Source organism: Carlito syrichta, unplaced genomic scaffold (genome assembly GCF_000164805.1).
Source record: "Carlito syrichta isolate Samal-C Ts95f unplaced genomic scaffold, Tarsius_syrichta-2.0.1 Scaffold301551, whole genome shotgun sequence".
Lineage (NCBI taxonomy): Eukaryota > Metazoa > Chordata > Mammalia > Primates > Tarsiidae > Carlito > Carlito syrichta.
Genome location: NW_007245647.1, coordinates 31,645 through 45,734, shown reverse-complemented (window position 1 = coordinate 45,734; position 14,090 = coordinate 31,645). Strand labels below are relative to the sequence as shown.

Below are 14,090 nucleotides of genomic sequence, written 5' to 3'. Positions count from 1 at the left end.
AATGAGTCACTTGGTCTATGAAAAGGAGTCTAGGAAAATCTCTGTCCATCAAAGTAAAGAAAATGCAAGGCTTGCCATCTGTTTGAAGCTCTGAGTGAGAAATTAAAACCCAAGTGAGTATGGGAATTCAAATGTATGCTACTTAAATGGTGCAGTAATCACAGTAAGAAATTTTTTCACATAAAAACTGGTACATTAAAAAACCCTAGAGCCTGGCAGACATCAACCCAGAAACCTTCTGTAGGGACATTTCTATACTCTTGTGTTCTTGGGAGTCCCATGGGTCTTAAAGGGAGAACAACTCTGCAGAAGATTATCCTATGAACAAAAGTCACAAATGTCTCAAAGAAGTAGCCCACCATGAGAGTCAGACCACACCACAGAGGAATGAGAATCCCAAGAACTAAGATAGGTGGAGCAGGGGAGAATAATCTGAAAGACTATAGGTTTGAAATTGTTAAACACATACATGTTTAAAAAATCATAATGGAAGAGTGGGATATACGATAAAAAGAACAAGCAGAATTATTACATTAAATATATTAAAATTAATATAAAACATAAACATAAAATTAAGACATAAAGCTAAATAGTACTAGTGACCTATAATCCCAGTGCTTTTGGGAGGCTGAGGCAGGAGGATTGCTTGAAGTCAGAAGTTTGAGATCAGCCTGAGCAACATAGCGAGAACCCACCTCTAAAAAAAGTTTAAAAAATACAAATTAGACAGACATGACAGCGTTCGCCCGTAGTTCCAGCTAATCAAGAGGCTTGAGCCCAGGAGTTGGAGGCAACACTGAACTATGATCATGTCACTGTCACTGCACTCAGCCTGGGCAACAGAGCGAGACTCTCTCTCTCTCTCTCTCTCTCTCTCTCTCTCTCTCTCTCTCTGTGTGTGTGTGTGTGTGTGTATTACAGTCCCTGAAGCATAGTCGATTTTATGTAATTTTGTTAAATATATTTATACTAAGTAAATATATATGGGGTGTGTGTATTTCTAATTCATTTATTTCTAATTCATCTAATGAAAGAATAAATGAATTAGAAAACAGATCTGTGGGAACCATCCAAATGCAGCATAGAGAGATAAAGGAGTGAAAATATGAAAACAAAGTTAATATCCTAGAGGATAGAATAAGAAGGTCCATGATATTTTAAACAACATTGTTAGGGAAAGAAAAAAGATAGTACTGTCATATGCCGTTAGGGAATTGCAAATAAAAGCAATAAGATAGCACTACTCCCAGATTAGAATGACTACAATCCCAAACACTATCGCTGACCACTCTAATCAATATTGGTGAGGATGTGGAGTAACATAAATTCTCATTCATTGCTGGTAGGAATGCAAAGTGGTGCAGCCACTGGAGAAGACAGTTTGGCAGTGTCCTACAAAGCTAAGACACAGCCTTACCATAGAATCCAGCAGTGCTCCCAGGGATTTACCCAGATGAATTATAAAAAATGTGCCACATCAAGGCAAGATGTTAATGGGGGACACTGACAGGCCTAGGGGGGAGGTAGTATATGGAAACTCTGTACTTTCTCTGTAAATAGAAGACTACTCTAAAAATAAAATCCATTTACTTTAAAAATGATGGAATGGGGAAAGTTAATATTCAAAGCAATAATTGGTGAACTTTTGCCAGCATTTAAATTTTGAGTCTTCAGGTTGAAGAGGCACACTGAGTTTAGAGCAGAACAAATAAAACAAATCCATGCCTTGATTTCACATCAAAGACAAAGTGAAATTCTCAAAAACAATTAGAGGGAAAATATAGGTTGTATAGAAACTAACAGCAATTCGATGATCAGCTGACTTCTCGACAGCTGCAATCCGGATCAGAAGAAAATTTAATAGCATCCTCAAAAGGTCAAGGAAAAATTGCCAACCTAGATTTCTATGTTCAGCTATATCATTCAAGAGGGAAAACTATACAAAAACAATGCACACTAATTTTATAAAACTTTAAAAAGAGACCAATATGCAATCGATAATTATGGCTTACCTCTTCAAAAGAAAATCAATATAAACATCTGGAGTTATTTCTTTTATTTTTTTCTGCATGCCTTTTATTACATCTTAGAGGTCATATTTGAGATGGAACCCCCAAAACTGGAATTTATAAAAATTGTGTATTTATTCTTGCATGTTTAAACTTCAGTCACCTTCAAAGTACTCTCTGTTTGATGCAATACATCTATCAAGATGCTTTTTCCACTGCTCAAGGGAATTTTTAAACTTGTCAGTTTTGATGCCTTTTAGTATTTCTGCCATTGATGGTTTCACCTCTTCCATTTCAGCAAAATGTCCCCCCTTGAGGGCCTTTTTTTAATCTGGGGAAACAAAAAACACTTGCTCAGGGTGAGATCAGGTGAATAGGAAGGGTGGTGCATGGAGACCATGCCATCTTCATCCAAAACTACTGAACACACATTGCAGTTTGGGCAGGTGTGTTGTCATGGTAGAAGAACCAATCGTCTGTTTGCCACAACTCACAATGTTTCTTCTGTAAGTCATGATGCAACCTTCTCAAAATTTCTGGATAGAAACTTTGGTTGATCGGTTGATCCAGAGGAACAACTTCCAGCCCATCAAAAGATTATTCCAGGTTTTTCGAGGGTCACCCCTCATATATACATACATGTATAAAATACAGTCATTCTTTTTATTTTACATTAGATGCATATTCCTTGATTTTCGCTGTCCTTGAAGGATACTTTTTAAAGGCTGAATCTAGTTCTAAGTGCCATCCTTTAGTGAATTGCTACACAGTATGATTACTGGATGTGTAGATCAGACAATTTTCTCTTAAGTGGCAACTGGATACACATAAAGAGAAACACAAAATAATGCTAACTGTGCTTGCCTTTTTTTCATTGAAAAAACCACCTGATTCTTTCATCGCCAGCTGAAGTGGTGGGGGAGAGGGGAGTAGTTTAGTTTAGTATTCAAGGGGCTATTTATAGCCAGTTTAATGTCTCTTTTCTTTTCTTTTTTTGAGTTGGAGTCTCACTCTGTTGCTCAGACTGGAGTGCAGTGGCCGCTCCCGGCCTTCCAAGTAGCCGGAATTACGCTGATCTTTTTGCTTTATTGTAGAGATGAAGTCTCGCTGCCCACGTGGGTCTCAAACCTGCGGGCTCAGGCATTCCACTCACCTCAGCCTCCCAAAGGTGCAGGATTACAGGCTGAGCCACCGAGCCCGGCTTAATGTCTCTTTTCAATTGAAGTTTTGTGATCTAAGTGCATTGCTTGTGTGTGACTTTTTGGAGTATTCCCAGCTGTTCTAAAGAGTGGGAAAAAGAAGAAACTAATATTTTTAGGATGACCATATGCCAGGCACTGTGCTAGGCATTTCCATTACAACAATAAATATTTTGCCACACCGTAGGAAAACTTACCATGAGCCAGGACCTTTGGGGATTTTACGCGTATTAATTTCATTTGGTCCTCACCACAACTTGATCCTCATACAAGAAGAATGCCTTATTATTATATCCATTCCACAGACAGGATAACCTTGTCTCTGAGGTCAGGCAGCTGGTACATGATGAAGTCAGAATTGAAATAAAATCTTTCCACTGTAGCGTGCTGCTCTTTCATCCCTGTGTCCTATTCCAAGCTTGGGTGAAGGTTGAGGGCGAGGGTAGGGGAAAGCAAAGTAGGAAAAATGTAATCATGATCCCCAAAAACCAAAAGGTACCCCCAAAAAGCAGAACCAAGAATGGTGCTAGGTTTGTTAGACGTGTTCTCTCGTTTCACACTCACAGCAACAACATTAAGTTCGTGCTGTTATCCGTATTGTCTCGACTCCACAAGTGAGCAAATGGAGACTTGGGGAGCTCATATCCTGCCTTCAGGTTACACAGCTGTGAGTCACACGTGTCTGTCCCAACCTCAGAGGTGTCTGGCCCAAAGTGCGTGCTTTGGTCCTCACTGCCTGTGGATGTTGTGTTCTGTCCAGGTGAGATGGAGGAACTGGAGACACTCTGGCTCACGGGGATCTGCCACAATGAGAAGAACGAGGTGATGAGCAGTCAGCTGGACATCGACAACATGGCGGGCGTGTTCTATATGTTGGCCGCCGCCATGGCCCTCAGCCTCATCACCTTCATCTGGGAACACCTCTTCTACTGGAAACTGCGCTTCTGCTTCACAGGCGTGTGCTCCGACCGGCCTGGGCTGCTCTTCTCCATCAGCAGGGTCAGTACCCATGGCAGTTACTTCCTAGTGTGGCAGACAGGTCTAGAAAAGCACGGGAGTTCCAGAAAATCAGGGATTCTTGATGCCTCAATGGGGTCCGCATACCCTCTCCTCACTCCCAGCTCTTCTTGGGCTTGTCAGAAGGCATCCAGACTTTGTGCACTCATAAACCAGAAGTTGCAAACCCAGTTGACTGTGGAAGCCAGAACGGGAATGGGAGTGGGCACAACAGGATGGGAATGATAAAAATAGCACAAATGAGATGAAACATGAAGCTGGTGTGAAAGTGAGGGACAATATGGAATGCTGAGGACTGTGGCAAATTGCCTAATGTTTACCACACCTAAAGGGGGCAGCCATCTTTAACTCCTAGCGAGTATTGTCTTATGGGAATGTAGGGCCAATATTATCACATATTCTAGTTTTTGAAAAAGAAAATATCATCTGATTTTATGTGAAGTTTTTTCATTTAAAAATATTAGTTAACTCCATTTAAAAAAAATGTGTGGGCCAAGCAAAGCTAGCCTCTGACCACAGTCAGATCTGCCATATGATACTATTATCACTTCTATGAAGGATGTTACTATTTGTGCATGCATTGCCACAGGACGTGCACAACAAAGCAAAATCTATGTGCAGTGGTATGTAATGTGTTTATACATCTAACAAAACAAAGAGCATGTGCAATGTGGCAGAGCCTGAAATAAAGCACAGAAGTAAAGCACCAGAAGAAAATGCACACACACCTAACAGAAAACAAAATACACATTCAGCCCAACATAAACAACAGCACCGAATACACATGCTATCGTGAGCTCACATGCAATACAGGAAAACCACCTTTTATGCAGCCTAGTATGGCATGCGTGTATTGCCATCAAGGTCCATGTGACATAATTCATCAGTAACGGTAATGATCACAGAAATGCTGGTATTTGTGGAACACCTACAGGTGCACAACAGCATGCAAGAACTTGATATTCTTCATTTCATCTAATCTACAAACCAACTCTGTGAGGGAGTTACTGCTATAAGTCCCAGACTGTAAACAGTGAAACTCAGAGGAATGAGGTTAAGGTCTACACAGCCTGTAAGGTGGAGCCAGGATTTGAATCAGATGCTGTGGCACCAGCTAAGGCCTGAACTCTTCCACAAGCCACAAACATCACATACAAGCAACACAAGAGATTTAACACAGTTCATCCTATGAACATATATGTAAATATGGCTCACATAATTTATGATCACACATGCAGTGCAACCTAGTCACCTCCTTGCATCAAAATAAGAGCACACACATGCATATTGTCCAAACATCTTCTAGAACAGTATAATCTATCTATTTACCTTCTAAGCACCCACTTATCTACATGTTTCTCCTTGTTATTTTTTCTTTTCTTTCTTTCTTTTTAATTTAACCTTGGCATAGCTTAATGAATTAGGATTTGAAACATGGTGAAAAATTTTGGTTAAAAACATTGAATTTTATATACTAATGTCTGCTGAGAAAACTAAATCATCGCTTTAAACTAAATATGTATATTCTTAGCATTTGGTAATTTCAAGAACTTTGGAGATTCAGAAGGTACACACTGGCTCAGTGAGGAAGATTTATTTTCTCCATTCAGTTACACTCCAAATTTGGGTTCTGTGCAAATACATATTTCCTAATTAGCTTGATGGCATCTAAACACATAGATTGCTTAAAAATAACAACATACATGCATACAGCTAGGTATTATGCCAACTTTAAGCTGCTTCTCTCAGCCCATTACTAAAGGCTTCTCATATCCAAATGATTCTGGGATTATCACCAAGCAAATGAACACTGTAGCATTTACTTGTAAATCTTGCTTGTTTTTGGAAGAGTGTTTCCTCTGTCTGAGACACCATTAAGGAAGCCAAATTGATAGAATCATCATTACAAGAAACGCACTGAAGCCCTCAGTCCCTTTCCAAAAGATGGAGATGGAGGGAGGCAGCACAGGAGAAGGCATTGTTGAGGGAGTTTTTGATGGGCTGGAATGTAAACTTTAGCCTCCCTTTCCCTAGGGGAGAGAGGACCCCATGTCCTATGGGAGCAATGTAGAGACTTCTGTGCCCCCTGGGGAACTCTCAACCACCATCGCTGCTGTATCTCCAGAGGCTGCAGGGAATCCTGCTTGAGCTCTGACTCTCCTTCTCTCCAGACAATATTTGTCTTTTAAAATAAGTGCAGCCTGATAAGAATGAATAGGAAGATCACACACTTAATAGTACTCTTCTGCCTCTCTCATTAGTTAGGGGAGCTCAAAATAGGTTCAGACCATGATGCTGTTCAGAGCAAGGATCTGGGTTATTGAAAAAATGATCTTCCTTTTGGTTGAGGACTACCACCACCACTAAAGCTGGTCTTCTATGCACATCTACACACATACGCTCGTATTTTGCATATCTTAGGTACATATGTTACATATGTGTTTGCACAGCACAGAGAGCATGCACCAAAACAAAAGTGAATTCATTGTGTGCAATCATTTTCTTTAACAAAATCTGCAGTGAGGAGTTCTCAAGCAAAGAACCTACTTTCCATAAGTACAAGAACATAACTACGTAATGAATTATGCCCAGGGTGTGGATAAGGACCTGTCATTTCTCATCTTCACAACACCTCGTAAAGTTGATATGATCACACCCATGCAATGGGGGGGGGGGGGGGGGGGGGGGCTGAGGCCCCTAAGGTTAGGATGTGATCTTTTTGACTTTGCCTTCTATTTCCTTAGAAAAATGAGAAATATCTCACTTCACTTATTATACTGGGAAAGGACATGAAAAAGGAGACTTGTCTGTTTATGCAGGGTTGGGTCATGTGCTTCAACCAACTTCAGAGATTAAGCTTCATCCTAAACGATGCTGACCCGGGATGCCCTAAAATTTACTCCTTCTCCAAGCCAGGTTTTGTTCTGCACAGAAGCTGGGTCTTTCTGTCACGCAGTCTCCTCTCAGCAAGTTGAATGTCCAGCCAATAGACTGGAAGCTATTACCAAGCAGTAGACACACATGGACCTCCTCATGGCTTAGCATCCCCAGGGAAGCTCCTGGATAGTGCAACACAAGTGCACACCTTGGATAAGTGCCCTCCTGGCACTGCCAAGGGAGAAGGCCAATGCTCAGAGAAGACATTTGTTTAACATTGGAACTGAGCTCTCTCAGGGCAGTGGCTCCTGTCTTTTACAACTTACAACAATCTGTGGGAGACTCTCAACTTTTGTTTTCTTTCCAAAAATGCCTTCCCTTCTATTTAGAAAAAAAAAAAATTCACTATCACTGAAAAAGGGACTGCCTCACTTTATCCTGAGATGTGAGGAATGGGAGACATAACAAAGCCAAAAACCAGGGAGATGAAAGTTGGTGGCCTTTCCAGTGAGATCAGATGAGGGGAGCTGGGAAACAGAATGGAAGGAACCTTGGGCTAACCCACTATTGGGACCCAGAGAAGTCAGATGCTTTGGGGATTGGGTGCAGTCTCAAAGGGACCACAAAAGATACTAGAGCCCATACCTTGAGGAGAATGTTCTGATTCATCAGGCGCCCTCTAGGGGTGCAAAGAAAATTGCCTGAAACAATACTAAATTGTAACTGGCTCTGTCTCTACTGTGGGGCCAAGAGAGCATCTTATTTCTGTGACCCATAAAATGTACCTTGGATCTATGAATAATAAAGAAGAGAAAAGAGATAACTGTGCAGGGAAGAAAAAAACTCTAGCCCAGGGATTTAGTTGGCACCCGAGGTAGAGTATGGGTTGCTTGTCTAACCAGAAAGCCAAAGTGGCTTTCCAGAACAAACCTGAAACAGTGAAGAAGAGCAAGCATTTCTTACAGCTTCAACACGGTGGGTACTGCATGCCCAAGCTCACGGGGAAGAGCAGAAGGACAAATTGACCATATGGGTGGGCCCTGATGATTGGACAGTTCTTCAGCTCTCGTTTGCTGACCACCTATGGTGCCAGGGTGTCTATATGCATTTTTTAGCTTGCCCTGGTGCCCACTTTAGGAGGACATGTTTCCCATTTTACTGATGTGGACACTGAGGCTCAAGTGGATGTAGTGGCTTATGCAAGGCCTCAGAGCTAATTAGTGATGGAGCGGGGACTCCTATCCACTGGGTTCCAGGCCTCTGACTCCTCTCACTGTTCTGCAATATGCATTCCCTCTCCTCAACAGCCCATCTAGAGGATGGGCCACCCAGGTGGAGGATGCTGTCATAGGAACCTGGGGTCCAGGCTGGGTCCATCCCTTCGACTCCTTTCCATGGCCTCACCAGGCAGATCAACACCTCAACACCTGGGAACTGCCTTGGCTATGTCGAATAACTCCTAGGGATATCAGGGACCAAAGAAAGCAGTCGACAGCCATCCTCTCATCTCCTGCAACACCACTCAGCTCCCTGACCACTTCTGTGGGGCCCCTCCAAATAGAAAGGCAGCCAGCTCATCTGGGCCCGTGGGAGCATGCTGTTCTGTGTGAAGGAGTGGAAGGCAGTTTTTAGAATCTCCAGAGGCAGAGGGAAAAGTGTTAGAACCAAAGTACAAGATCAGGAAAAAAATAGTTAAAACTACTGTTTTCATAATACTACCAACAGGAAGAAAAGACATAGACTTTGGCTTATTCTGGCGTAGAAAGTCACACTGGTTTTTCACCCGTAGTAGCAGAATCCCTCTAGGTCAGAGGATAAGAGTATTATAACTCTAGGTTGGGTGGGAAAGACGTAGGTTAACACAGAAAGTTAGGAAGTAACTGTGCTGTGTGTAACACATGACCCATTTATGTGATTTCTGCATCCACAGTCTGGATGCCACAACAGCCCCAGAAGCAATAGTGGAAGAGGGAGACATCATTTTATGGTGGGACAAACAGCCAGCGACATGCAACCTATAGCAGGAGACCCAAGATAAGGTTGTGGAGAGGCAGGAAAGGCTACAGTGCCAGTGCCTTGAGCATCAGGGAGCCTTAACTGTGAAGCCTGGGGTTGAGAGGATTAGAGAAAGAAGCGTGCACCCTCACAACCGTAGGCTTTTCTGCTTATGCTTCCTTGAAGGCATGGAGTGAAGGCTGTGTTTAGAAAACCACAAGAAAAATGTAGCAGTGCAAATGAGTTGAGGTTGTCACAGTTCTGTGAGCATCCCTGCGGGTAAAGCTTGTCCCCGCTGTGGGGGACCAACAGAGTCACCATTACCAGAGTCCACAGTTAATCACACATACTTTCCTGTAGTTTATGCCAAAGTCAGCAGCTGCTAAAACTGCTTTACAGACTTCTTGGGCTGGCTCCCTGTCAGTCCTGGGGAGACCAGCTTACTTCCTGCAGCCTTGATCTCACTGTTTCCTTTAGGTGCAGCTGCCAACGTCTGGGGTAAGAGTGGGAGAAAGCAAGGGAGGCCACAAATCAAAACTTTGCTCATGCTCTTTGCCGGTTATTGGTGCATCAACCAAGAGTTCTTCCCTTTATTACAGTTAAACAGTTATTTTAAGTGAAATTAAACTACTATTTTTTAAAAAAGAAGAAGGATTTATAAAATGAGGACACCTGTAGGTGGAGGGTGTTCAAATAGAGGTAGTGGCTTCTGCAAGGCCACAGAGCTCAGTGCTTGTATTTGAGATGCCTAGGAGTCCCTAAGTCATTCAGTTCCCTGGCGGTGTCACTGTGTCATCAGAACACTTCATTACAAATAGTCACTGAAACCCAATTCTAGCTATGTTGAACAAACACACACACAAAGAATATATTGAGTGGATTAAGTAAAAAGTCCAAGAGACTGACTCTGGGAGTTCAAACTGTGTCTTTCTCTATCCCTCAGGCTCTGCTTCTCACTGCGATGGCTTCACCCTCAGCCTAATGTCCCCACATAGTGGCAAGACTAGTCCCTCAACCTCCTCCTTCCATCTGAGCATCCATATCTGTTCCTCCAAAAAGAGTCTGATTATCCTCATCTGGCTTTCATGACTTCCTTTAGACAAATCAGTCCAGGGAGGAAGTAGTTTCTGATTGGCCACTTAAAACACGTGCCTTGATTCTACACATGGATAAGGGGAATTCCTAAAAAGTATGAACAACAGGGATCCTTTCAGGCTGACTTTGTTTGTTTGTCAATAGCTAACTCTCTGGTGTCCAAACATCAAAGATGATGCTGGGAAACTTTAATAAAAGCATGGATGCGGGGAGGGTCAATGAACTGTCCTTACATGCCACTTGGGAGGCACTGAGACATTTACAGCCTGTATGAGCATCCATTGGTACCTTTTCTCAAGTTCCACGTGTGACTCTTTGCAAAGATGTCAGATCATCCCAAGCCAGAGCAACAGGATAAACCTGATGTTTTGCAATCTGTCTCATACCTTTAAGAGACATTATCAGGATTCATATTGAATTTCACTGTTTCTCCAGCACTCCCACAAGAAGTATATGTCTCACCTTTGCAGGTAAAGTTCTAGTATGAAATGGTTTCCTGTTCACTGCTGCTGCTGCTGATGGTGTTTTATATTCCTCCCCTACAGGGCATCTACAGCTGTATCCACGGAGTGCACATTGAAGAAAAGAAGAAGTCTCCAGACTTCAATCTCACAGGATCGCAGAGCAACATGCTAAAACTCCTCCGATCGGCTAAAAACATTTCCAACATGTCCAACATGAACTCCTCAAGAATGGATTCTCCCAAAAGAGCTGCCGATTTCATCCAAAGAGGTTCCCTCATCATGGACATGGTTTCAGATAAGGGCAACTTGATTTACTCAGACAACAGGTCCTTTCAGGGGAAAGACAGCATTTTTGGGGACAATATGAATGAACTCCAAACATTTGTGGCCAACAGGCACAAGGATAACCTCAATAACTATGTGTTCCAGGGACAACACCCTCTCACGCTCAATGACTCCAACCCTAACACAGTGGAGGTAGCCGTGAGCACAGAATCCAAAGGAAACTCCAGATCTCGGCAACTCTGGAAGAAATCCATGGATTCTATACGCCAGGATTCACTGTCCCAGAACCCAGTGTCCCAGAGGGATGAGGGAACAATGGAGAATAGGACCCACTCCCTAAAGAGCCCTAGGTACCTTCCAGAAGAGATGGCTCACTCTGACATTTCAGAAACTTCAAGTCGAGCCACGTGCCATAGGGAACCCGACAACAATAAGAACCACAAAACCAAGGACAACTTCAAAAGGTCAATGGCCTCCAAATACCCCAAGGACTGTAGCGAGGTCGAACGCACCTATCTGAAAACCAAATCGAGCTCCCCCAGAGACAAGATCTACACCATTGAGAGTGAGAAGGAGCCCAGCTTTCACTTAGACCCTCCCCAGTTCGTTGAAAACATGCCCCTGCCTGAGAATGTGGACTTCCCGGACCCCTACCAGGATCACAACGAAAACTTCCGCAAGGGGGACTCCACGCTGCCAACGAACCGGAACCCCCTGCATAATGAAGACGGGCATGCCAACAATGACCAGTATAAACTCTACTCCAAACACTTCACCTTGAAAGACAAGGGTTCCCCTCACAGCGAGGGCAGTGACCGATATCGGCAGAACTCCACGCACTGCAGAAGCTGCCTTTCCAACCTGCCCACCTATTCAGGCCATTTCACCATGAGGTCTCCCTTCAAGTGTGATGCCTGCCTGCGGATGGGGAACCTCTATGACATCGACGAAGACCAGATGCTTCAGGAGACAGGTAACCCAGCCACCCGGGAGCAGGTCTACCAGCAGGACTGGGCACAGAACAATGCCCTCCAGTTACAAAAGAACAAGCTGAGGATTAGCCGTCAGCATTCCTACGATAACATTGTCGACAAGCCTAGGGAGCTAGACCTTAGCAGGCCCTCCCGGAGCATAAGCCTCAAGGACCGGGAACGGCTTCTGGAGGGAAATATGTACGGGAGCCTTAGTATCCCCTCAAGCAAACTCTCGGGGAAAAAAAGCTCCCTCTTCCCCCAAGGTCTGGAGGACAGCAAGAGGAGCAAGTCTCTCTTGCCAGACCACACCTCCGATAACCCTTTCCTCCACTCCCACAGGGATGACCAACGCTTGGTTATTGGGAGATGCCCCTCGGACCCTTACAAACACACGTTGCCATCCCAGGCGGTGAATGACAGCTATCTTCGTTCGTCCTTGAGGTCAACGGCATCGTACTGTTCCAGGGACAGTCGGGGCCACAGTGACGTGTATATTTCGGAGCATGTTATGCCTTACGCTGCAAATAAGAATAATATGTACTCTACCCCCAGGGTTTTAAATTCCTGCAGCAATAGACGCGTGTACAAGAAAATGCCTAGTATCGAATCTGATGTTTAAAAATCTTCCATTAATGTTTTATCTATAGGGAAACATATGTAACAGCCAGCGTGCTGGAGGGTCAGTGTTGGATGTCCAATGGTACCCTGCTAAGAGGAAGAGGATTTAGGGAGGTTTTTTTTTTTTTTGTTGGCTCTTTTGCACATGGCTCCATGCCGTAATCTTCCACTCAAGGAATCTTGTGAGGTGTGTGCTGGGCATGGCAGACACCAGATAGGTGAGTCCTTAACCAAAAAATAAATAACCGAAGGCAAGTCTTCAGGACATGCCTACTAGGTATGTTGGCAATAATGATGTGTTGGATGCCAATGGTGATAATATGATTTCCTATATTCCAAATTCCATTCAGATCAGTCCACCATGTAATTGTCTCCTCAGAAATGCCTAATGGTTTCTCTACTACAGAATAAGCAATATGGTATGCATGTAAATCTGACACAGACAAAAATAAATCAGTTAAGAATGCATCTGCACTGTAGTGAGATTGACATGTACAAGAGAATAGGAATTCTGGCTTATAACAGTTTCAGCTTTATTGTTATGCCTTTCATCACAGCCCACTTCCAACCCCAAGAACTCCAGGTTCCCCCAAAGAGTAGCAAATCAGTGTGTTTGTGGTAATTATGCTACCTTCATGATAGTCCATTCCCAAGACACATCAATAGCAAAAAGCCAGAAGGACCCTCAGGAGGAGATTGGCAGGAATCTCTTTGGATGTTGATTTGTGTGTTTTGATGGTCTTGTTCAGAGCTGCATAAACGAACACGTTTATATCTTCAATACCTAAGTGTGGACCTTCTGTCTATGACACAGTGGCCATTGTAGTTTATCCCGGAGACTCCTGTGTATGTAAGTTTGCATTTCTTCCCTTTTGGTGATGACTCAGGGTTGTATAGTATCTGTTATCCCTTCCCTCTCAGAGTAACCATAGCTTGCTCAGTTTCCAAACAGCCATGGTGGTATCTAATTAGCTGTGTGTCGTTCTTCCCAGAGTTGTTTGTGTGATGACATGCACCAACAGCCGTATGCATACTGTGGTCTGTAAGAAGTACAATGCCATCTGTCTGCCAAAGGCTGGCATAGTTTTAGGTTTACCTTCCTTGACATCATCAAATCTTTTTGGATGCTCATTTCCACCTCAACTTCCTCAAATCAAAAGAATTCAAAACAGGAGACACTCTTGCATCTGCCCTAAGTATCCTCCAAACTTTGAATAAACTTCAGTGAAACAAGTGATTTCTCTCTTCAGGAATATTCTTTCTATTGGAGGCAAACTTTTCATAGCACCAACAGAGACCTATAAAAAAACTCTGCAAAGCATTTGTCATTTCTAAGTCACCTGCATTATCCCATTCTTATTCTACTCAAACCTGTGCATGTGTTACATGAAATGATACCCAGTTTTCTAAAAGTTGGAGATAGAGAGGGGAATGTTTGTGCAAGGAACTTCTTAGCACAGTGCCTGCCACAAAAAATGCCTCCCAAAAGATAGTTATTATGTTATGATACTTTGTTAGACCATGATTTAGAAATTGGCAAACAATATTGACTAAACA

General features: G+C 43.1%; 1 protein-coding gene across 1 annotated transcript in view; it reads left to right on the top strand.

Annotated features, from left to right (window-relative positions):
* GRIN2A (glutamate ionotropic receptor NMDA type subunit 2A) overlaps window positions 1–13,556 on the top strand; it is a 174,812-nt gene extending 161,256 nt beyond the window's left edge. Inside the window, exons 10-12 of the mRNA XM_008054853.2 lie at window positions 3,969–4,207; window positions 10,738–11,914; window positions 12,255–13,556. Coding sequence (XP_008053044.1) covers window positions 3,969–4,207; window positions 10,738–11,914; window positions 12,255–12,328 — 1,490 coding nt within the window. The 3' untranslated portion in view covers window positions 12,329–13,556. The remainder of the gene's footprint in view (window positions 1–3,968; window positions 4,208–10,737; window positions 11,915–12,254) is intronic.
* The last annotated feature ends 534 nt before the right edge of the window (window positions 13,557–14,090 follow it).